Raw genomic sequence first — 25,480 nt, forward strand, 5'->3', positions numbered from 1 at the left:
CCATCAGCGGTTTGTTTGGCTAACGTTAGCACATACTATTTGTTAAAACATCAAATCAAAAAGCTTTCTGAAGTGAATGTAGATCAAATCACTTTTGAGGCAAACGGCTGAGCATATTCATGTGAAAACTGTTCCGAAAACGACTTTGATTTTAAAGAACAGCCAAGGATCAAACTGTCAGGTTGTGAATTTAAAGCGAACCTCAAGCAGAGAGGCAGAGAAACTTCAGTAAAAAGCCTCCAGGTTCAGTGATAAATAATGCAGATGCTCTGAATGGCCTGAGTGTATTTATAAACCAATGACTCAGTCTCTCTCTCTCTCTCTCTCTCTCTCTCTCTCACACACACACACACACACACACACAGAGTGCCCGTACCTCCATCAGTGTTTCGTCCATTTCATCAAAGGGTTTCCCATCCTTCCTGTTATAGAACGTGGCCACACCCACTATCTCCTCTTTCTTGTTGACAATTGGCATAGACAGGACGTTCTTAATGGTCCAGCCAGAGTTGTCCAGAGGCTCTGTCTGTGCGCGCACACACACACACACACACACACACACACACACACACAAAGGTCAACATGCATTATTTCAGTGGCTATAAATAAGAATATGCTTATCTCCACTGATATGTTTAAGGCAGTAATATAGGGGCCTTTCTTCCATCATGAAAACAGAAACCTGACGGAAATGTAACGCTGACCAGAGGATATGTGAAAAGAATCAATAATTCACCTGCTCTCTGCCTCTAAAATCTGAATAAACTGCTGCAGCTGCTGGTGAAGTCTCACTTTTAAAAAAATGCTACACCACAGCAGTGGAAATGTTTGGTTTTTTAAATAAAAAAACTTGGATCAGCAGTCAACAGTTACAAAACAAATATATACTACTTTACTGGATGTTTCGCCATGAATGGATATCTGTCAAAACATAATGTATTGATCTTAAGTGGAGTTATTTACAGCCAGTAAATGAGAGTTTGATGACGGGAAATGTTTTCAGTTAGATAAACTTAAAGTTCATTTGTGTAGCACTGTTTTTTTCAAAGTGCTTTACAAGTTCTTAAAAAAAGTGAGATATGATCCAACTGGAGAAAAAAGGAAAACATGGAAGAGCAGAGGCGCTAAAAATAGCAAAGAGTCAAGTGCCAGAAGAGACATTTTTCACCAAGTTTCAACAGCCACAGAAGAAGAAAAATCTCCAGGTTTTTTATGAAAGGGACGAGCCTTTCTCTGCTCGCTCTTACTGCTGTACAAAAGGCAGTTTTCAGGGAAACACAGAGAAACCACACGAGGTAAAGCACAACACAAAACCACGAAATAACTCCTGCATTGCAGTGAACCTCAGGCTGTGATCAGAAGAGAATATAATGGTGGGTTGTCCAGTTAACATTCAGACACTTCTGAAACAGGATCAATGTAAGAGCAGGGACATCGGCGGTTTCCACTGCACCACCAGAAACCGAGGATAATGAGGATAAATACATCGAGAGCTTTACAGCCCTCAGGAAACTAATTTAAACTAAGGAGAGCAGAGAATGGGGGACGTATCATTTACTCACCCAGGACTATACATTAGAATCGTTCTTTATGATTGTTCTCCGGTGGCGTCTTATGGTACAAGGGAGGGCCATTATAGAGTCAAGTTAATTTTTCCATACATTATTTCTACATACAGTATGCTATCAGCTCTATTTTATTCGCATCACTCAAGAGGAATGCAGTTACTGTAATCTGGCTGTAAAATGTTAATGTCATTTATTGCTTTACATTAAAATCTGATTATAGTATAATAATGAGCAAAGCTGTTCTCCTCCCTCACAGCAACCGCTGGTGTTAAAGGGGATGGGTGGTACTGAATAAGTTCCTGTCCCAGTCTGATCCAGCATCAGTAGGATGATCTGGAACAAGCCAGATCCATGGAGGCCGCACCCAACAACCCACAGGACCCAAAGGATCCGTGTTGATCAGTGTTATTCCCTCCATCTGTAAATGGTTTTAACGTTGTGGCTGATCGGTGTAAATATTTGCGCTTTGTTTTGGACCTCTGCCAAGTGAATATATGTAAATGTAAATTGCAGCTATTCATCTTAAAGTTAATAATTAAAACATTTTTTCATTTACCTGGATCATCATTAAATAAACAGCTTAGGATTAAACTTGATTTTGATTTTAAAAAATTTGTTGTTAACTTTTTAGGCAAAACAAATGTTTTAGCTACTGTGCTTCCTGTTCACTAAATTATGCATCATTCCTCACTGTAAACACAATCAGCTATGGTCTTAATCATGTGGAAACTGTCCAATAACAATGAACTACAGTTTGGTTCTTAGAACGAGCAGGAATCATCACCAGAAACACATTAACACTTTAGTCCCTCATGATTTTAAGAGCAAACTGCTGACTGCTGAAAAACCAATGCTTTGTGTTTCACTGGGTAATTTCATACTTAAAACTGTGGTCTTATTGATTTTTATTTGGTATTTTGTTCTGCATGTAAACTGAGTGATCTGTTGTTGTTCCACGATGTAAAGTTGTAGCCATCTCACCTGGAATTCAAAAGTTTCATCCTCTGCTGCGTTCATTATGTTACAGATCTGTTGAAAAAGGAAAAGGAAAACAGAATGAAGCTGAAGATAAGAGACATTACAATGTGAGGGAAACTGGAAGGAATACCCACAAAGTTTTTACAGCCCCACAAGTCAATCAATTCACATCCAAAAGCATTAGTGTCAAACTGACATGACTTTGTCATTCAACTCATGAAATTAAGTTTTCACCTTTCACATGATGTATAAGAGGAAGAAAGGAGACGGCGAGGGAGGAAAGACGATGCAGAGTTGAAAAATGACACACAGCAAAGAGAATGAAAGGACGGGACAGGAAGAGGACAGACGGGATGAAGCAGAAGGAGGGATGGATAGACGAGTGACGGCAGGCTCAGTGGTTTGGGAGAAGCGCAGTGTGATTAATTACAACGGCTGCAGAAATTACAATTATACATCATGGCAGCGTGTGGCTGAGCACTTTTCATTTCCACAACGGTGTGCACACTGACAACTGTGTAATAAGGCCTAATGGCGTTCTGCTCGTCTGACCACCCACAGCTGCAAATGAAGATATTGTGAGATAAAGATTTTTTTTTTTAAAGGACACTGGTTTTACATGGAGTCCTGCACAGCTGAAAAGAAAAGTTGCTCTCTTAAAGTTAAAGTGAGAAACGAGGAGGAGAATTTTGCCCTGAATGAAGTTTTGGTTGACTCCAGCCACACTCTATGTTTTTTTGTGTTCACAGAGGATGATTAGATAAAGATGAGGCAACACAAAGATGAATATAACTCAAGTGGATCTAATAAAAAAAACAAGCTTGTGATCCGTAATCTCACCATACAAGCTCTAAATCTGACAAGATACACTTATCACTTTAGTCCATCTACCTTGCTACAACACTAAACTATGGGTTTAAAGTTTTGTTTAATCTGTTAAATTTACCTGTAACTTATAAAACTGTCTCACTGGATCCAGCTGGAAGTTTCACACCTCTGGTTTAAGTTATTCAATTACAGATATTTTAGTTTTGGCAACTTTAAATATTAGTTGATCAAAGTGAGAAGTGCTGCCTGAGAAGACAAGTTCAATGAAGACAAATTTCTCCTTAGTGTCGTTACAAAGTCGTCAGTTGGTGGAGATTAAGCCTTAACTCGTGTTTTATTGTGGTTCATAAAATGGTTCTAACTTCATATGTCTTCCCAAATATTACAGGAGGTGATTAAATGTACTTTACAACTGATTCTTACAGTCCCAACATCTTTTCTCCATATTATCATTTATATAACTTGTTATTATAAACCTACAGCATCTCAAACTGTTCCATGTTGGGCTGTTGGCGATATCCACATGAGAGGACTCGGTCAAACTCCCTGTGTGTACCACAGGTTGTAATTCTGAACACGGTGGATGTGTTCTTGATTAAAATCTGTAAATTCCTCACACTGACATGTGAAGTCCCTAACAGACCTCGTGATGGGACTTTGGCTCCACCAACTCTACTGTAAACTGTAAAAACTGTCTTATATCTTCAGTGTTATTATTGCTGTTATTACCACATGTAAGTTTATCTCTCCCCTACTGTTTGTATTCAATACCTTCAACAGTCACTTTGTTTGTCCATGCGGCCTGCCAAAGTGTCCTTCAGTAACTGAGTGGAAGTTAAGAATGTAAATGTGACGCCTAGATGCCTTAAATTTAAATCTGATTATACTTCTCAGCCTTATCTGGTTTGATTTAAGACCTCTGAGAGCTGACACTCCTCACAGCAACCTTAGAAAGCATTTCTGGCAGAGGGAAAACTGAGGAGGAAGAATGATGAAATACGCTGCTACAGCTTAAAGCGCAGTGTTGACGGCAATTAACACCAACTTCAAGACGACACGTGGAATCGTCCTTCACAGACTACTTTTAATTTAAGCAGAAGCAAATTAAACCACTTTGAATTTCACAAGTCAAATATATCTCAGCCTCACATCTGAACCAGTGTTGTCCACGCCATGAAATAAAACAGAAATATTTAAAGGAGAAATATTTAAGGGAGTCCAGTTTTGATACCCAACATTTGAAGGTTTTGGATTTATTTCAAACATTAATTGATGTAAGAAGCAGAAAACTGTTCAGGAATATTCCTGCAACACAAACCAGATTTGAGATTTTCTTAAAATCTTGGAGCAAACTTCAAACAAAGGAGGAGAAACAGACACTGACCAGACTGGTCTCTGCGACGTAGGTTGGTAAACCGCTGATCAGGGCCCAGTGGTCCGGAGGAGGATTCCTGAGGACGAAGAAAACATCATCATCCTTTAACAACAACAGGAAACAAAATAATCATGCAGTGTATTTATGTACATGGCGTCTGTGTTCATTTGACTCCGCCAAGGTTAAATAAATATTCTGTAATCAATCAATGTAGAACAACCTTTAGTTTACACAGGTGAGATTGTCCGGATTATTCTGCAGTGAAAAGTCTGGATGGTGGTTATTAATGTTTACACAAGCAGCAATGTTTGATGAGAGGTTTATTTACTTATTCACACTTCTCAAAAAAAAAAAAAAAGAGATGGCTTACAGTGATGTTCTGCCTCTTGTCTCTTATTAACCATAATCTAAACCATGTCTGGTTTGGTCAGAGCCGAGGAAATGACATTGTTTTTATCTCTTTCCCAACATGGCTGCGTGTCCCTTGTTGCCTTTAATAACCACTCTCCAAACACCGTTAAAAGTAGATCTGTGCTGTGACTCACGGTATGACTTTGATGTCCTCTTTGCCGTGGAGGATGTAGTCAATCACTTTGTAGAAGATGATTTCCTTTAGAAGACACAGAAGATTAGCATCAGAGGGAGAAGACAGTTTGGTTTATCATTGCTCACACACAGGGAACTGATCATATAAAGGGCGGCCATTTTAATAGTTATTTACTGTATTTAAATGCACTGTTTTTTTTTTATCCTGAGACTCTGATATATGAAGAATCTGAACAGAAAACCCATTTGGGATATACTGATGATAGTAAACACTATAGATAGATAGATAGATAGATAGATAGATAGATAGATAGATAGATAGATAGATAGATAATTTAGTGGCACAACAAGATGAATTTCATAGTGCTGGGAGCATGAATTTGCTCAGGAGGTGTCATGGAAATTTGGCCAGTAATTCATAGTATCTTGGCCTGATAGTGGTGCTAGAAGAAAGGTCAGAGAATGACTAAAGAAACAGGATTCATCCTCTGTAGACCAGAAACACTCACTGCACATTTCATGTAAATTCTGCCATAGATTTTACAGTCATCGTCTCATGGGTAAGTGACAGCCATGACAGCGGCACCAGAGTAAATAAGATGAGAATATTGATTACAGTCTTCAGTGGGAGAACGAAGGATTCAGCAGGAGTAGTAGGGGCAGTAATGGGAGCAGTAAAAGCTGTAGATGTAAGGTATGGTGTGAATATTTTCTCACCCTGCCATCAGGAGTTTTGGGTCCATCATATGGTGGAACTTCTCCCATCAGAACAGGCCACAGGTCAAAGAACTCCTGCAGACACACATAAAACATTAGATTTATAGAGGGACAACATGGCTGCTTCTGCTGTTTAGCACTTCCAGTGCTAATCACCTGCAGCCTCTGAGGAGTGTGTAATATTTTCCCTCTGTCTTTACAAAGTGCACAGTTTATAAGACATGGGTTCAAAGCCGAGCTACTAGTTTTTCTTATTCTTAAGTGCTTTTATTCATGAAATCCAGTGTTGGTACCAGATAGCCATCTGTGCAGGCAGACAACATGTGTTTGTTCTCAGATAGCAGGTGTTAGGAATCAACTGGCAGCTGCTTGTAATTAGGTGACAGCCACAGCCAATAAGTAGTATTTATGACACTGTGCTAGTTATCACAAATATATAGGGAGAGTACGATACTGATCAGATGCTGGTTTTGAGTATCGTTTGTTTCGCTGACACAAAAAAAGCAAAAGGAAACTAAATCTAGACAAAGAAATTGTGCAGATTAGACACAGAAACCCCCAAAGGAGTTTCTGAAAATATCTCCTCCCAAAAGATGAGGAGGAATAAACAGAAACATCTCATCAAAATTCATTTGGCGTGGGATTGGTACAAAAACAGCAGTGGTGCACAAGTGATCAGCAATGAGTGTATTCAGTTCAGAATTTGTAAAAGGTTTATTGTTATGTGCATTAGTTCACTTTTATTCGAGGAGTTCAAATTTATTTGTGGCTCAAATATTAAGACCGAACGTAAACCCTGAATGCTGCTTATTTCTCTCCAATCTGCTTTTAAATTAAGCCTAAGCCTTATTCAAGCACAGACAGGACTGCAGTGCTGCTCGCTGACCTCCTCTATTCATTGTTTTGTCAGGTTTTCCCAGCTTATCCCTGACTCTGAGTGTGTATCTATGGTAACCCACCTTGGTCTTGGTCATGTCCAGCAGACCCACGGAGTAGCGGTCACAGTTGAGGAAAGCTCTGACTGTGTACAAGGCTTTGTGGAACTGCCTCTCTATGTCTGTCAGCTCTTCAAACACCTTGCTGGCCGACCACAGCAGCACCTGCACCACAGAACACAAGACAAAACAACGGTTTAATGGGCTGAATCTATCGGACTGTCAGTCTTACTTGCTCCATGCAGCTTTGTGCAGATCTCAGAAAGGTCAGACTCAGGACATTTTCAGCTACAGTCTTAAAATGAACTCAAGTTAAATCATGAAAGGATAATTCAGATCCTGAAGGTAACATTACAGAATGTGGTGTATGCTCTACAGCCTCACCTGTCCCTTCCTGGTCTCACAGTTGTGCAGGTAGCTCAGATGGAAAACTCTCAGGACCAGGTTGGCAAAGTTCAGGTACTTGTTCAGGGTCTAAGAGAAAACAGAGTAAAGTCAGGTCTAACACACCTTCAGGAAACTACACTGGATCTAATTGCTTGGCAGTGGCTGATTATAAAAAAGTGCACACTTTGATTTCAGAATTATTTCACAACTTATTCATCTGACTGACTTTGTGTTTTCATATCATATTTTCATTGTTTTGGCAGAAGGGAGCTGGCAGTTGTTTCTCACTTCATCCTTTCCTTGTGACTCTTTCATCACGGCGGTCGGCTCGTTTGTACCCACAGAGGATCTCTCTCTCTACAAATGTTCCCTGACAGGCCTCTCTCGGCTGAAACATGTTCTCCTCTCTCAGAAAGTCAAAGGATTAGTCTTAGTTATGATCTGGGAGCCTTTAGATTTGTATTCTGTAGCTGTGCACACTCAGTTGGCAGTTTATTAGGTACAACAAGCTAAAACTGATGTAGTCTGATACAAATGATATGTACCTAAGTGCATCAGCTGAGTTCAGGTGACTTACAACAGCTTCTACTGCAGCAGGGCAGCAGGAAAGCTGAGGCACTGATCTGACTTTGAAACTTGGACTTTATGTTATTTTAAAGTCTAATTATCGATCTACCTAATTTAATATTCACACAAATTAGCTCATCAATGGTGGTGTTTGTTTGTTTAACAGTTTATTATTTAGCAAAATATCTTAAAAACTACTCAAAAGCTTTCAAAGAAAGTTGGTGGAAAGTTGATCTACTGGCTGAGAGAGAACTGATTATTTATAAGGAACTTTTGGCCTCATGATTCCTGAAGAACGAGGCGTAGAAACAAACTTTTTTTGTGAATGGATTGCTTGGTTAAAGACAAATATATCAGTACTCTCCAAACTCATCTCTGGCTAAACAGATTTACCATTATTTATTAATTATTTTGAAATTTTCATGTTGATTTTGGCTCCAGTGAACTCTCTGAGTTTACCATTTTGTCAGCAGCATGGCATAACATTTGGAGCACACTATATGAAATTGTAAGACATTACATGTTATTAGTTAAGTTGATAACAGGGTCCCAGGATGCAGGCACTGATGAAGCAGGAAAATACAGCAGATAGGTTGTTAAACAATGGGCGTAAGGACAAAACTGACAGTGAACAACAGAAGCTGCATCTATGGTGTTTGATTTTATGTGGCTTTTATAACACACCTCATCGACAGCGATCATTGTAAAGTTTTGCAGACCGAGTTTAATTGTGTTAGATCGCTGTCTGGTCAGGGAGTCAGTTACTGATAAAAAAAAACAAAAAGTTTGGAGAAGTCACATAAAGTATGAAAAAAGTAAGTAAAAGGAAAATACATGAAAACTGACAGGAAATACGTTTTGTTGTGATTTTGAAACATGCTCTGTAAAGCTGAAAATTAAATCTCATCCAGGTGACTGAGTCTCTGAAATGAAGTGTGCTGGGGGTGAATTTCTAGGACACACAGTATGAGATGTTACCTCTTCATCCTTGGCAGTGAAGCACGGCCCGTCCAGCTTGTTGACGGCCATCATGACCGCCACCATGTCTTTACCGTTCATGATCGGGATGGCTAGGACGTTCTTGGTCTGATACTCCGTCAATTCATCCACAAAGTCGCTGAAATGAGGGCTCTGTGAAGACAGAAAGAGAGAGGAGGGATTCGATTGTATTTAATTACCCTGCTCTTTGCCCCTGCACCCTTCACAGCTCCCATAGTCAGCTCTGATGAACCACACCGCTTCTATCTATAAATGCTGCCAGCAAAGGCTTTCCATTATCCACAAATTCAAGGCCCTCTCTGCTGCACTCCACCTACTACTCCTCCTGTACAGCAGGGGTCATCAATTGTGTTCCTCTTAGGGGGGAAACAGAAGGAGAGCGGCTCATTAACTAGCAAGAAAGAACAAAAAGTTGCAGAGAGCGACCCCCTGGGAACCAGAACTGGTGACAGAGACCTGATGTGGGTAAGGTAGGGGTAGGGGTTTCTTTTTTTTCGGACTGTATTTCCTGGTTTGCTGAAAACGAGAAACACACAACTTAGGTGCAGGTTAGGGAATCAATGAGTCAAGGCAGTTAGTGAGAGAAACATATTTTTTGTTACGCCTGCATGATGCAGAGCAGGAGTGAGAGAAAATTATTATTGCTCTACAGTTTTATCTGACTCTTAACCAACCACAAACTCACCCACATGAGAAAACTCCTCAAAATCAAAACATGTGCATCATCTCCAACTTTCATTCTCCACCCTCAGGGATCTTACAGCAACTCAAGCCCCCTCCTTCTACCCAGCTGCAGATATATACACACAAAAAAAGATTTTTTTAAATGTCCTTGTGTGTAGGAGAGTAAAGAGTACAACATTTTCCAGTGAAGTACAGACCCAAAAACAGTAACTTTACCAAGCAGAACACAGGAACTGCTTGAATACTGCTGCCTCAATCGGTCAGTTTGTCTGTGTTCTCGTGTGGTACTTCCATTGATTTAAAGGATCTGAATACTTCCTCCATTACTGAAAGTCACACAATAACACAAACTAACAGATCAAAGCAGCAGCTCCTGTGTTCTGCTTGGCAAAATCGCTGTTTTTGTCAATGGAGTCTGGTAGGGATATAAAGTGATGTTTCTGGGTAAACAAACAGAAACTCTTATCCATTACTTATACTAACAACCTGAGCCTGTCAGGGGCAAAAACAAGCACATTACTGGACATACTTACTCTGGTTTTAAAATACTGGAGTTATCTGTTAATGTGTTGACGTTTTTCTCTCTGTAGAGGGGTTGCACTGCAGTGTGGTCGAAGTGCAGGACACATAAGAAAAAATCACTACAACGGAGACCTGGCTGATCCTGGATCAGCGCCGTACAGACGCTGCACTTCAACTGCAGCCTGACAGAGCTTACAAATAAACCTGTCCCAAAGATCTGGGCAGTTTGACAGCTTGTTATTGAGTGACCTTTGACCCCCTAAAGCCCAGAGAGGTCTTCATCCTGTTTGTTATCCTCAGCTTGACCTTTACCCAGCAGCTCTACACTTTAGAGGCATAAACCCAGCACAAGTTGTATTTTTGAAATATACAATTTCTATATTTCTATACACTCTTCATCTGAGCAGTTCTCGAAGAGTTTAGAGAATCAATATGGATTTTATAACTACATTATTTTGCTCAATAAATATGATAAGTGAGCACTGAGAAACCTTATTAACCTTATCATTTCATTTGCAAATCAATAATACACACAAATAAATAAATGTATCCAAATAAATGCACACATAATAAATACAAAAATAATTTAATACAGAGTCTGGACACATACGTAATTTCTGGATAATTTCACCTCTGGGATTATTACTCTTTAACTGGTTAAGTGGATTTCAGGGTGTTTTTGCTCCAACGAATGAAAAAAAAAATGAAGTGAAACAATAGTGTAACAGGGTAGATTAAAGGTGTGTTGTAGTGCTGAGTCTGTAAAAATGGCTCAGGGCCTGCGTGACCTCTGGGAATAATCTGGGATCGCTCTAATTCAGGACAGATTAACCGGCTTCATCTGCAACATCCTCCACCGACACTCTCCACCTCCCTCTGGCACACACACGTCTAGAGTAACCGCACCTTAAATAACAGTTTATTGTGCTGTGGTATAGCTTGTGATTATTAAATTCACTCTGAAGGAGGAAAGGACAGATGAAGTGGGAGGAATGAGGCCAGCTGTTGCTCACTACATAATCCCAGTGAAACATAATCCCTACTTTATACCTACAAGAATCCTGACTGGATGGCCGGCCTGCACTGGATTGGACTGGGATGGAAATAGAGCACAGAGAGACAGTGATTCCCAGTCTCTGCACTATTCTGAAAGGCCATCCACAGTGCATTAGCATCATAAAGTCAACCAATTATATGGAAACATTAGCTGTTCTTTGGCTGTGACTGGGGAGACTGAGGCTCAGAGGCTTTGATATCGTTCCAGTTGCCACATTTCCCATCGTGCTTTCATGTTTTTGTGCGAGGCTGCGGCGTGACGGACGGAGGTTTGAACAGCACGACGATGTTTGTTCTGTGGCGGCTCACGGCGAAGGCATACCAGGCCGGCCTGGCAGCAGAACTGATAGATAAAAACCCAACAGGAACAATCAACCCGGGCCTGTTTTGTTCGTACATCAGCAGCTGAGCTTTCTAATCTCCCATGAAAAGATGTGATTGAACTGATACAGAGGAGGGCTTGTAATCCATGAGTTATGCGGAGTGGGCTGCTGCCTTATTAACTGTAAATGTCACAATAACAGTTCAGTGCAGGTATGGGAGGGGGGAGGGGGAGGAGAGGGGGAGTGAAGGCAGTGGATCTGCAGCAGTGTGACAAACTTGAAGTGTACATGGGAATAAGCTTGCCAGCCATTTTCAAATGTCAAAGGTATTGGCTATAATGAGATTGAGCTGGCTTTGGTTAGTGGGAATTAGCAGCAGAGACACTGCAGTGTCACGTCGCCCTCTGGTGGTCAAGCAGAGACAGAGCAACACTGACACTGTGGCAAACAGGGATTAAAATGTTTACTGAGCAATAAACCAACTTTATATAGAAATGATTTATTTTTACAGAGAGGATTTGTTTGTTGGATGTTTTAAATCAACAAACTGGTTATCTGATTCCACTCTAGCCAGAGAGATCTGTGCTGCATCAATTTAACGACTGAACAGATTTAAGTAAACTAGTAACACGATTCCTCCAACTGAGTTCTTACATATTAAAGACATGTAAACCCACTGAAGGAGCTCTAGATAAATGTACACTTTAAAAAGAAATCTGTCTTTTCGAGGGATGAGGGATGACCTGCTCTCTTGAAAGTAAATATAGTCATTGTTTTTCTCATTTTCACTGTGGATGTAGATGTTTGTAATTTTTGTAACAGGAGGTAAAAGTAGAGAAAATGAGTTTCTCCTCCTTATGTGTCAGATATTTGAACTAGTAACATGGTGCTAATGCCCAAATCAGTATCAGATATAAGCCTCAGTTCCACATTAAATATAAAAACACACAAACAACAACCACATGTATCTACCTCAGCCACATTAGGAATGTTGACCATCTTCTTGCTGGTGGCCACGTGGCCCACGATGCCCATATCCAACGGGTAAACAATCTCACTGTCAGGTGGCACCAGACACTCATCAAACACTGCATCTTTATGGACATTAAATAACCTGGAGGAGGTAAACATAAGAACGATAAAATCAGAATGTGCTGTAAAGGTAATCTGCCATTCAGACAAACTAATGAGAGGAAATACAAATGTTCCTCAGCACTTATCATCATGTTCTTAAGCAAAGAAACTACATTCACAATCACCAACGGAGCAGCCAGCAGTAGAAGGTGTGGTTTTAATGTGCTCCTTTAACGGGTTTGAAAATGTGTAACTGCTTAAACATAAAGTGTATAAATGTAAGACATACTCAGCTTACGTTCTCTGATTTAATCAATCTGGACCTGTATGAATGTGGAGCACTGTGCTGCTGAAAAACAGCATCTGTGTTCATCAAATTTGCTTCCCTGAGGATTGGTCTGAAAATGCGAGGAACGTGCTTCATGCTGCCAAAGTTACAGAAACGTTTCCTCACCAGGTAACGGTGAGGTGGAGGAAATGCAAATAGGAAGAGGAAGCAGTGTGACTTTAAAACAGTATCACAGACGAGTTTTCAGCTCATAAATCTACTTTTTAAAACTTAAAAACAAAACCCTTAGTGACCTTGTTGCAAGTTCAGCCACACCGTTCCTCTGCCGGTACATGAAGAGACTCATGCGGTCGGCCCTCATCATGAAGCTGAGGTGTCTCATGAGGTTGAAGACGGACTTCTCCATCTGCAGGTTGTCCTGGATGTCCCGCACCAAGTCGAAGAGGATCTCGCTCTCGTCCACCGCCGTCAGGTCGTGGAACTTGCTGATGTCCAACACCGTCTTACGGTTGCCATCCAGCAGGTCCGAGATGACCTTAGGTCGGAAATTGATGTCGTAGTACTCTTTGGCGAATTGCGGGTTGGCGTCCAGGAACTGTTCTGCTGCTGCGGCGTCCACCATGGCTGCTGCTGACAAGGCATAAACAGATGGTAGAAATATTTTTAGGCAAATCCAAAGTTGGAAAAGTCTGGTTGTGGAAATGTTGTCTAGCAGTCAATAAATACACAACTAACACTTTGCAAAGTATTTAACCAAAACCGAGTAGAAAACACCTCCCACTTAAAGCTGTTTTCATTATTTATGGTCTTTGAATACAAGTCTGATATTCACTTCTCTTTTAGCTCTGTCTCCACTTTCTCCCAAGAAAAATGTCTCACTCTTTAAAGGTGTAGTAGTTTGGTGCTGGGTGGGCAGGTGGTGTACAGTGGATTTGATCAGTTATTTGAAACTGAGCGCTGAGACTGAACCATGCCGTAAATGTGCTGCAAAAACCAAAACAATGAACTTAAAGATCTTAAAATGCTCAGTAGAACTGCAGATAATTGAGGGATAATTGTCTGTGGGTTTGTCACTACAAGCAAGCCCTGTATATGACTGTATGTGGCCTGACTCAGAATTATTCCTGGCATTTAATTTAACCTGCTAGCACTGCAGATTGGTAGTAATTTCCTATGATCATCCCTTCTGCCTCTCTCTGCCTTATACTGTTGCCACGCCCAAGGTACGTCACATAGAAATTCATCAACAACCATACAACATACGACGAACATGTGCATCCCACAGATCTAACAGATAAAAAATAAAAATGAAGCAACTCTACCTGTTAAAGTCTTTGTATTGTCTCCAGTAAAGTGTATAATCCCTCCGTCCTACTAACCAACTCTGCAGGTGTCTGAGAAAAGATAAAGGATTACCAGGATGGTTTTAAATGGTCATGTGTGGACATAAGCCTGCATCCAATTACAACACTGGGATTACGATACCTTCCAGTGTTTATTGACACAGCCTGGGATTCCCCTCAGTCTCACTATAAGACACAGTTTAACACAAGGACTCTTATGTAGTGCAATTAAAATGATACCATGCACAAAGCCTGTTGACCTGAAATATTCTGTTCATTAGCCGTGTAGAAACCACTTGTTTGCATGCTTTTGCAGATACTTCCACCAAAATGATTACTAGGAGTACAAGAAAAGACATTTTTAACATGGATGTAGTTTTAGGTATACACACTGAAGAGAGAGTCATATACAGACTTCAATTAATAGATCAAGACAGTACGCTAACTCGACAAGAAAAAAAAAGAGATAAACATCAATAAAAAGATCTTAAATGCATATTACTTCATTTTTTAAATAATTCAAGGACCTTGTTATTTCTGAATTTATATGATTAACAGGCTTTCGTGTGAGATCAGACCACAGTTTTACATTAATGATCTAAAGATTTAAACAGTAAACTATACTTTCTCATACTTTCATTTCAGTGTAAAAAACTGTTGTTTCTATAAAAAGTATATATATATATATAAAAATCTTTCCATTCAGTTGTGTACTGTTTGTGGATTATTGATTAAGATACAGGATTGTCTGGAGACATTTAGATGGAGTTCTGATACTAGCTCTGTTGTTAATTAAGTAGCTATATTCTGTATTAGCTCAATAACTCATGACTCATCTGGTAGTGCATGGTCCTATGTTTTATTTTTTATGAGCTGCTAACAATATCAGTTTTAGAGAGTCAAGGCGAACCACGAAACAAAGCCTGAAGAACACACACACAAAACATTTTTTCTGTTTTCCTCTGGAGTTTGTTACTGTGCACATTTGCAGTATCATCAGTTAATCTGCTCTGATCATTACACCCTCTCCCTCTCTCTTTCTGATACTCCCTGAGTTACCGGTTCCACATTTCCTCCAATTCACTATTGTTGGTTATGTTATGGCAACAATACAGTATTACACTCACTTGCCTCTCCGACAGCTCATACTGTATCGTACGTCTTCACTCTTTGGTGAGGAACTACAAACATCAGTCACTTTCACTCCCTCTGAGACAGAGAATAACAAATTGTGTGAAGTCATATCATTGGGGGTAAGAAAAACTTTTTTTTTATAACTTTACAGCTGGTATTAGTGGTTCAGGTTTAACCATGAAACAAGAAAAAAACATCTCTTTTTCTCAACAACTCTGTACTATTTCTATTGTTGGTTACTGTGAAAAGTAGAAAAACAACTTATCAGTTAACTTGTTAATTAATTGATTACCTTAACTTGTTTAGGTCATTTTCTCGTTATGTAAGATCTCAGCAAAAATGAGTAAATAAAACTCAGCAACACTCCATCCCTTCCTGACACTCCCTGAGGTACATGTATCATATATGTGGGATTCAGTATTGTTGGCTACGTCATAGCAAACTTGTGTCTCCTATAGCTCATTCTGTATCATGTTTCTCAGCATCAGTCACTCTTACACCCTTTCTGAGGAACAGACAGAGAATAACAAACTGCAACAACAAAAGTTATATCATGGGGGATAACAAAACAAACTTTTTCAGGATTTTGCAGCTGGTTTTTACTAATGTGGTGTCAATCTGTGAGGGTCTGCTCAGAGATCTGCAAAGCAAAAAGAGCTCTCACTATTTTTGGATAGTGGCCAAGATCAACATGACAAATAGGGATGTTGCACTGTAGGCCAATTTGTCATTTTTGGACAAACAGCTGAATCAGCTGGGTGGACTGGGAGGACTGCTTCCTATTGACTAACTATGACTTGACACTTCATTAAATTTAAAATATTTCTGCATTGCCCAATTTTCTACTGTTTTTCTCTTGTCTAAGTCTTGTATTGTTTAAAAAAGTTTAGGGTTTGAGCCATCAGTTGTGAGCATGGAAAAGTTGTGAGCTCTGGCTCTGCTTACAGAGATTTTCAAGAGTGTGTTTCTGGAAAGTTTGTGTTGGGATGTTACAGAATAAAGAACCTCTTTTGTTTCTTTACTAAAACGACCAAAAAACAGTAAATTCTTTGCCATATATTCGATATCATTGTCCTTAATTCATATAGCTACATTTTAACTGGGCGATGTCTTTTTTTTAAATGTATTTATTTTGCTACAAAGTGATTCATCTTCAGTAACAGACCATCTTTGTCTCAGCAGGTCATGTGACGTTCTCGCGTTCCACAGAACGTCACGACGCATGCAGCTACCGACTAGTGGAAAATGAATTTGAGGCGGAATGAAACTCGAGCGCGTGAACACAACGTTACAATAACTTCGTAAAAACGACTGATCCGAGCTCAGGTCAGTAACTTTATACATGTTCAACGATATGTGTATATTTTTGCGTAGAAGAGCGAACTGTCGCGTTAAGTTAAGTTTAGTCGGCTAAAAGTTTCAACTGGTGTCCACGTTGACAACTTGTTTACAATGGTGCTCATTCATAGCTCAACTAAGGCAACGCTGGCAGCTCCGAGCCTCATCTCACTGCGATGGACATTAAATAAATTAACTTAGTGTCAGATAAACTTATTATTCATACTGCCATTTAGTAGCGTCGGACTTTTTCTCTACATATAATTCGCATCAGTTGACGAAGGGCTGCTATTCCGCTTCCCTGTGTTAACAGTCAGCATTTAAATAGCCTGACTGTAGGCATGAGCATTAATCTCATTAACGCCACTACACATGCCTTCTCCTGGAAAACAGAGCAAGTTAACGTTACTGTAATCCTATTAACGTTACAATTTGGAGAAACCTTTAAAGGTCATGTGAATAAGTCTGCAGAGCAATAGTCGTTTACAAGAGTACCATAGTATAAAAGTATTATAAGGATATTTTTCTCTAAAGAAAAACATATTGAGAGCTTTTTTCAGCGGTAAACTAGGTCTTTAATAAAAACTGACTTTTCAACCATGAGTCCATTTTTACCTACATACTTTGTACTAAGTTTTGACTTGTTAAAATGATTAAATGTAATTTAATAAAATACCATAAACATCCAGCCACTAAGTAACTGAAGCCTGTTACATAATGATCTTAATTGTCATTTTCCCTAGATTCCTGCTCACTTTGCCCACAGTTTGGTAGATGTCAGTGCTGGTGATGATCGGTTAGGGCTTATTTTTCTGTGTAAAGGACACTAAAGGTGTAAGCTGAGCTGTGTGTATGAATAAGGGGAAGTGTGTTATCTGTATTGTGATGAAACATGAAGAGGAGGAACTATTTCTCTGCTTCAGCAAAGGGACAGAGCTATGCAGTCAGGCCTACAGGCAGTGACCCGACATTTGATATCACTCCCCCTCACCCTCCACCTCACTGCTTCTCGAGTATTATATTTGCTCGTTACTGTTGTCAGATGCAAATTTTACATTAAGAGCAGATTGTTTTTTTGTTAAAATGTCACTTGCACTAAGCTGTGTCAGATAAACGTAAGTAAACTGAGCTCTTTTCTACATCAGGGGCTCGATCATGACTCATGGCAACGACTGCTGTACAACAGCAGAGGATGGAGCAGAGAGTGACCAGCAGCAGCCTCTCATCCTGGAAAGGGTGGAGAAAGAAGCGGGGAAAAGCTGTAAAACCGTTGTGTTACAGCGGCTGAAGAAACACTGCTCCTGCACCCCAAAGAAGGCAAAATCCAAAATACTGGGCTTTTTCCCCATTCTAAAATGGCTGCCACGCTACCAGCTGAGGGACTGGCTTCTGGGTGACGTGATGTCAGGACTGATTGTTGGGATCCTGTTGGTGCCCCAGTCCATAGCGTACTCCTTATTGGCCAGTCAGGACCCCATATATGGTCTCTACACCTCGTTCTTCTCCTCCATTATCTACGCCGTCTTAGGCAGCTCCAGACACATCTCGGTAGGGGATTTTCGGGGTGCTCTGCCTGCTCGTGGGCCAGGTCGTGGACAGGGAGTTAGCTCTGGCAGGATACCTCACAGAGAGCAGCATCAGTAGTAACAACAGCGCCGTCCTGCTGGCTGTCCAGGGGAATGGCAGCGTGGGGGTACAATGTGACAGAAGCTGCTATGCAATCACAGTGGGAGCTTACAGTTACTTTTACTGCTGGAGTTTACCAGGTACGTGAATCTGAGGACAAATATCTAAAGTATAAATGTATCCGTGATGTTTTAGCTTGATAAATTATTGACCTTTTCTCTCAGGTGCTGATGGGAATTTTCCAGGTAGGCTTCGTCTCCGTCTACCTCTCCGACTCTCTTCTCAGTGGCTTCGCTACAGGAGCCTCCCTGACCATCCTCACCTCCCAGTTCAAGTACCTACTGGGTCTGAAGATCCCCAGACCTCAGGGCTGGTTCACTTTATTCAAGACCTGGTACAGCATACTCACCAACCTGGGGAACACAAACATTTGTGACCTGGTGACCAGTTTGGTGTGTTTGCTGATACTGATACCGGCCAAGGAGCTCAACGATCGTTTCAAAGCCAAGCTGAAGGTAAAGACCTTTGTCTTTTTTGTTCTGTTCCTTTTATATGTCGCAACCATTTAACATGCCATTTCTCAAGACTGTTTGCAATTGGCAACAGTCTGATAAAGCTTTATCCTCAATCACCAAAAATACAAGCAACCAATTGAAGGAGTTGCAGAGGCGAAGACCCTGTCCTCTCGTCTTTTTCTTCAATTTTTATGATCCATTTTGACCACTGTAATACTGCAGGATGGTGCAGGGGATGGTGACATCAGTTGGTCAATTACTTGGTTGCTCTGACAGCCCAACACTTTGGTCCAGAGTGAAATAAATTGCCAATTATTGGTTGACTTGACTTGTGCTGGCTCAGCTATACTTTGACAGTAGTGCTAATATTAGCATGCTAATGGTAGAGTTGAGGTGGAGGCAAAAGTGCAGCTAAAACTGACAAAGTGCAAACAAAGCTGTGGATTGTTGAGCTGAGCCAAACAGGCTGAGTTGGAGATGTCCTGAAAATACCACCATATGCAGGTAAAACACTTGAGATTTATCCAACATGGCCTCTCCCCACCTTTCGTGGGCTTAACTTAACTTTACTTTTTTGACTCTACTAGGCTTTCCACTGTCAGAAAATTCTCATATTAAGTGTGTGTCTTTTTCCTCACCCAGGCCCCGATTCCCTTTGAGCTCTTCGTGGTGATAATCGCGACACTGGCTTCTCACTTTGGCCACTTCAACACAGACTATGGTTCAGGCGTGGCCGGCGACATCCCCACAGGCTTCCTCCCTCCCCAGCTGCCCTCATGGTCTCTGATTCCCAACGTGGCCGTCGACGCCTTCTCCATAGCCATCGTGGGATTCGCCATCACCGTCTCGCTGTCAGAAATGTTCGCCAAGAAGCACGGCTACAAGGTGGACGCCAACCAGGAGATGTACGCCATCGGCTTCTGCAACATCCTACCATCGTTCTTCCGCTGCTTCACCACCAGCGCTGCTCTGACCAAGACCCTCGTCAAGGAGTCGACAGGGATGCCAGACTCAGATGTCGGGTCTGGTCAGCGCCCTCGTCCTGCTGCTGGTGCTTCTGGTGATCGCACCGCTCTTCTATTCCCTTCAGAAGTGAGCACGCCAAAATCTTAATTAGTAATCGATTTATGGGTCTTCCTCAATTATTTACACTTGCAAAATAATCTCCCAATTCTGATTGCTTTAATTACAACGTTAATGCTCTTATCATGGAACTACAATGACCTTGATGTGTTTGCTTGGTTATGTTATAGACATAAAACATACAATCACAGGATGGGAGTGATAGAATAAGAATAATCAGCCATTTGTGCAGGAGATACACATTTAATAATCTTAAAACTTTAAAAAAGGAAACTCTGAATGTCTTCACTCTGCTGTAATAGTTGTAAGTCTTTCCTAAAAATAGCACATTCTTTTGTAAAGGCTGGTCAGAGCCGTCACGCCGGCTCGACTCATCCCAGTAATTTCACTCTTGAAGAGCCAGAAAAAGCTGTTCTCAGTGGCCAGAGTAAAGATTCTCACACTAGATGTTTAGCTCTTTATCTGTTAAATGCATGTTGAGGAGAATCATGACCAGCCATGTGCAACTGAGACTCATTCACAATTTGGTTCTGAGCCAAGATATGACATTCAGGTTGTACAGTTTCCAATAAAACCTTCAGTAAAGTATATTTGAAAGAAAAGGGACACAAAGACACAGCTGTCTAAGTTCATTTAACATAAACATTTGCTACCAGTTCTTATCAGCTTTTTTTTTTTTAACCATGAAAGGAGGTTTCAAGGGTAGACTTAGACAAATACAGATAACCTGTGGTTGTAGTTCAGGGTTGATGCTGACTCTGCTGGTTCTCGCTCTGCAGACGTTTTGCTAGTTTAAATATCTTCAGGCAGTGAAGATGCAGATTAAAAAAAAAAGAAGGTTTAATTTCCATGCTAATATAACAAGACACAGTTATGGAATAAGGAGGAGCAGAAATATGAATTAATGAAGCAAATGAGTTAATTGCCAACTAGAAAGATAAACAGGACTTTTAACTCAGTGGGAGAAGTGTTGAGTTTTGTGTGAGCCTTGATCACTGTCTGTTGATTGTGACTGAAGCTGACGTTACCAACGTACACGCCCATGGACACTCAGTGCGTCACTGATCATATGGAATGTGTTGGTTGATAATGTCAAACATCTGCTGAGGACAGATTGTTTTCTCTTTGTTTCTTATCTCTTATTATCCTGCCCTCTCTCTTGTTTGTCTCTTCAGCTGACTCGGTGTTTCAAGCTTTGCCCTTCAGTCTTTTCCCTTTTTAAAAAATCTACAGTGAAAAAGTGAAAGTGCAGTCGTATTTAAAAACCTGAAACCTGACTGATGCTGACACTCCTAATCTCTTCTCACCCAGGTGTGTCCTCGCCGTCATCATAGTGGTCAACCTCCGTGGCGCTCTACGAAAGTTCACCGACATTCCGCGGATGTGGCGCATCAACCATGTGGATACCTCCATCTGGCTGGTCACCATGTTGACCTCGTCGCTGGTCAACACAGAGCTAGGTCTCCTCGTCGGGGTTTTGGTGTCGGCCTTTTGCGTCCTGGGCCGAACCCAGCAAGTCCAGGTCCTGGAGCTGGGCCGTGCAACGACTAGGGAACATTACGAGGACCTGTCTTCTTACCGCGGCCTTCAAACGCATCCAGGAGTGGCCGTTTTCAGATACGAGGCTCCGCTCTACTACGCCAACCAGAGCATGTTCAAAAAGTCTCTCTACAAGTGCGTGGGGCTTGACCCCGTGAAGGAGAAAACACGGCGTTTGAAGATCAAGAAGAAGAAGAGCAAACAGCAGGAGGGAGTCGCAGACGCCACAAACATGAAGTCAGAGAAGGAGGATGAAGCTACTGCGACTGTAACGCTGATGCCTGATGAGAAATCCAGCTTACGCAGCATAGTGATAGACTGTAGTCGCCGTTTTGTTTCTGGATACCGCTGGAGTGAATGCTCTGAAGGAGGTCCGCAAAGATTACGGAGAACTCGGGGTCAAGGTTGTCCTGGCCCAGTGTAATACCTCAGTACTGGACACTCTGGAACGAGGGGGATACTACCCCGACAAAAAAGGAAGCGATGGAGGGGAGAGCAGAATCGTTTTCTTTACCATCGCAGACGCCGTCCGCTACGTCCAAAGCCTTTCTGCTCCCAACGGAGACTGTGACACCAAACACTAAAAAGATAATCTGTCCAAATATCTATGTTTACATGTACGCAGTGGACATCTCAGTTTATTGTTGCCTATGTGCCTTGTCTACAGTGATGGCAGTACTTATGTAGGATAAAAGCCAAAGTACTTGTACATTGTAAAAACTGAACCTTTGCATCAGTCCTTGGCTTTGAGACACATTTCTCTTTTGCACACCCAAATACGGTTATTTAAAGCTTAATTAAAGTTGTATCATAGCTCAATTTGGAATAATGACCGTGTAAATGAAAAATTTGATTCCACAATTAAAGGTCCTACGATTGAATCACAGCCAGAGTGACAACAAACTTTTATTTTAGCCTCACAGCCAGGACCATAGTCAACTAAAATTAAATGTAATTCTCCCCGCGCATAATTTCTAATCCTGAAAAAACTGTGAAGTGTAGGTTTCACTGTGATTGGTTATTGTTGGGTCGGTTATGTGCAAAAAAAGTGAAAGTTTGTCATAAAGAAACTCAGCTTTGAGGGGAACTTTTACTTTCAGAATGAATTGAAGTTTGCAGCTTCTCGAGTTACTGTTTGAAATGTCTTGCTGTTAAATTAAATTAAATGTCTACAATCACACGTTATCCTTAAAATATTTATTTTGTAAGAAATAGTCTGAACGTGAATGTACTCGTAACTAATTCAGTTTTCTCTCCTACCAGCAATAATGGAGGGAAAGGTTTTTCTATTGTTTTGTCTTGTGGGAAAGATTTGCTCGTGTTTACAAAGCCATTAAGTAATAAATTAACACTGATCTTTAAAAGGAATGGGAGATAAGTTAGAGGTAAGCCTGGGTGGAGCAAACACCTGCCGAGCCTTCATGTATCTAAACTGCAGTGCCTTTAACAACGCCTACACTGTACAAAATGTATATATCGAAAATGTTTTCACATCAGGTCATTTAACATGTGAATGTCACCTTTACTGGTGTAACTGGACGACTTTATTTCTTTTCCTACATTAGTTGATGACTCACGCTCTTGTTACCAAAACTTTTTTATGTCGGTAGAACAAAGATCATGTTTTTGAAGTGGAGCATTTTTTAAAATAACTTTATGGGTCAGAACTGAATGTGCTACATTGATGTACTACTTTATAATGTTTGTGTGCAAACCATGTTTGCTGAGGGTGACAACATTACTGACGTAGCTTTAGCCTAGTCGTCAGCTGGGTGATGAATGGGGTTGGAGTTTGAAGAACTGTTCTGTAATGAATGCCGCATGAGATTTACATCAAAATAGCCTTCTTGAGTTTGTTTTGTTGAATTGTGCCAGACGGACCTCATGATCATTTTCTGTGTGTGGAAGAGAATGTCTAATCAAACTAACAACAGGAAATCATGCAAAACACACCTCTAAAATCAAGCTTTTCTTAATTATAGGGTCCATTTCTCTTTACTTTTGTGACGCCTAGGAAGCTCAGGGCCGACTCCATGACAATATGTAAGAGCCAAAGGTGTGAATATTAATGTTCTGTTTCAAACAAAAAAAAGAAAGAAAGAAAAACAGGATATTCTTGTTTTAAACGGCAGCAGCAAGTTTAAAAAACAGGTTATTCAGGAGACCTTTCATCAGGACAAATACTGTCATGGGGGATTGAATCTGGTCATCTGAGTCCAAACATACTACTCAGTCCTCACTACAGCCTTTCATGAAAACTATTTTTAAAGTGGACTTAGGTTTAGAAAACAAAGGCAAAAACAGCCATCATCTTTAAACCGGAGTGTAAAAGTCTCTTTCACACAGAAACATAAGAGAGATGAACTAATACGTTTGTAGCTTTAGTTGTTTCTGAAACCAAACTTCTGCATTAAACGACACTGTAGCACTTAAAACGGTTACAAACTACATATTAATACACTGAGTAGTTACATGTATGAAGTTCAAACTGTTGTAACTTTTGTAGCATTTTGCAGTATATAGTAGTTTTTTGTATCTATGCATAGTAGCAGTCTACCTACATGAGGTTTTGGGGGTTTACAGTAGCTTTTATCTGCTTTTTGTTCTGAAACTAAACTGAATGCATATGTAAATGTTTAAATTCAGGACTTTTTTTTTGTTTTTTTCTTACTTATTATTTCCTGTATATGTTTATATCACTGCGGCTGACCATCCCATCATTAAAAATATTTACATTTATTACAAAAAGATAAAATATGGTAGTGTTTTTTCTTCTTTACTGTTATTAGGTTACATACATTTTAATATATGCTTCTATACATATCATAATATATTAAATATATATCGTAAGGACAAGGATATGTGCCTAAATAACACAGTAATATGGATTTCTTTACATATTACGTGAAGGTGTTCACGCTTAATCCGCTGTTTGGATTCTGTGGGTAAAGCAACAACCTGTTTAACTGAATTTATGTCTATAATTTGTTATTTATGGAGTATCAAAGCCCTGTTAGCGCCAGGTCTGTACATGTAAATCATACATGCAACTGTACAAATACGAGTTAGGTTAACTGTCACCAGCTGAACGTCACTGTGTGACAATTACAAACTGTTAAGCAGGAATGTTGTTATGTTAAAATGGAAATGTTAGGACTTGCACAGTCCATACACGTGTTTTCAACACTCACACCCCACCCATTTAAATAACAGCCTCCACAGTCCAGCTGAAAAGACTTATTGAGCTGGAGCTCAGGGAAACGGCCACAACCCACCTCACTGCAATATGTCACTGTAAGTTCATGTTTGTATAAGATGTACTCACTGTTTACTTATTTGAACTCAATCAATAATTTCATCTCTAGTAGTGATCTCAAATTCTGGCAGTGTTTCAGGGCTTTGATACTGATTCTTTCTGACCCTTTTCCTCCTCTGTTGCCTAGTTTAATTAATTCATAATAAAAATACAAGCGTGGTTTAACTCAGATGTTGCTTTGTTTTTTATTCAAATCTTAATCTAGCTGTGATATGAGGAGCTTCTTAAATATATTAAGATGATCAAACTAATCAGGAAGAACAGAAGATTTTGTGTTTGTTAATATTTTGGAAATGCTGAGGGCTGTTTGGTTGTTAGGCGGGAAGTTGGCAATGATGAGGGTTTTTTTTTTTTTATAAGACTTATATAAGACAAACCAGAACTTGTTTTGGGTTTGGCATGTAAGATATGATTCAGCCTCTTTTCCCCAGTATGATTGCAAATATAAAATGGAAGCAGCATATTTTTACTGCTTCCTCTATATAGATCCATGATAAAATGAAGAGAGATGATAAAAAGGAATTATGAGTTTGTTTTGCTTCAGGAAAAACACTGTAAAAGTGCATCTCAAAACACAGTATATCAATTCCTAAAGTTCATCATGTACTGTAGTTTTTCAAAAATATAAAGTATCCAGTCAAGGAGTGAAGTAACTGCTCTGGAAATGTTCCTATTCTGTTTTATTTCTAAGGTTCAGTATCAGTTTTAGCTGCCTGTAGATCAGAGATGAGACGTGTT

The 25,480-nt window shown here is 40.3% G+C and overlaps 2 protein-coding genes across 2 annotated transcripts in view; one reads left to right on the forward strand and one right to left on the reverse strand.

Moving 5' to 3' along the window:
- Positions 1-14,297, reverse strand: part of pde6a (phosphodiesterase 6A, cGMP-specific, rod, alpha) — a 28,765-nt gene extending 14,468 nt beyond the window's left edge. Inside the window, exons 1-11 of the mRNA XM_018679592.2 lie at positions 14,171-14,297; positions 13,142-13,478; positions 12,458-12,599; positions 8,880-9,032; positions 7,332-7,421; positions 6,972-7,112; positions 6,013-6,087; positions 5,295-5,359; positions 4,759-4,825; positions 2,550-2,597; positions 377-526 (exon numbers count right to left, since the gene is read on the reverse strand). Of these exons, the coding sequence (XP_018535108.1) occupies positions 377-526; positions 2,550-2,597; positions 4,759-4,825; positions 5,295-5,359; positions 6,013-6,087; positions 6,972-7,112; positions 7,332-7,421; positions 8,880-9,032; positions 12,458-12,599; positions 13,142-13,470 (1,260 nt within the window). The 5' untranslated portion in view covers positions 13,471-13,478; positions 14,171-14,297. The remainder of the gene's footprint in view (positions 1-376; positions 527-2,549; positions 2,598-4,758; positions 4,826-5,294; positions 5,360-6,012; positions 6,088-6,971; positions 7,113-7,331; positions 7,422-8,879; positions 9,033-12,457; positions 12,600-13,141; positions 13,479-14,170) is intronic.
- Positions 14,298-15,310: 1,013 nt separating this feature from the next.
- On the forward strand, positions 15,311-24,907 carry slc26a2 (solute carrier family 26 member 2). Its single transcript, XM_018679595.2, is given in 10 exon segments — positions 15,311-15,444; positions 16,508-16,651; positions 17,809-18,214; positions 18,216-18,398; positions 18,400-18,429; positions 18,514-18,804; positions 19,447-19,809; positions 19,811-19,896; positions 21,199-21,751; positions 21,753-24,907. Coding segments are annotated over 8 exon segments (2,160 nt in total). The 5' UTR covers positions 15,311-15,444; positions 16,508-16,651; positions 17,809-17,818; the 3' UTR covers positions 22,011-24,907.
- Positions 24,908-25,480: the final 573 nt, after the last annotated feature.

This window comes from Lates calcarifer, linkage group LG8 (assembly GCF_001640805.2).
Source record: "Lates calcarifer isolate ASB-BC8 linkage group LG8, TLL_Latcal_v3, whole genome shotgun sequence".
Classification (NCBI taxonomy): Eukaryota; Metazoa; Chordata; class Actinopteri; family Centropomidae; genus Lates; species Lates calcarifer.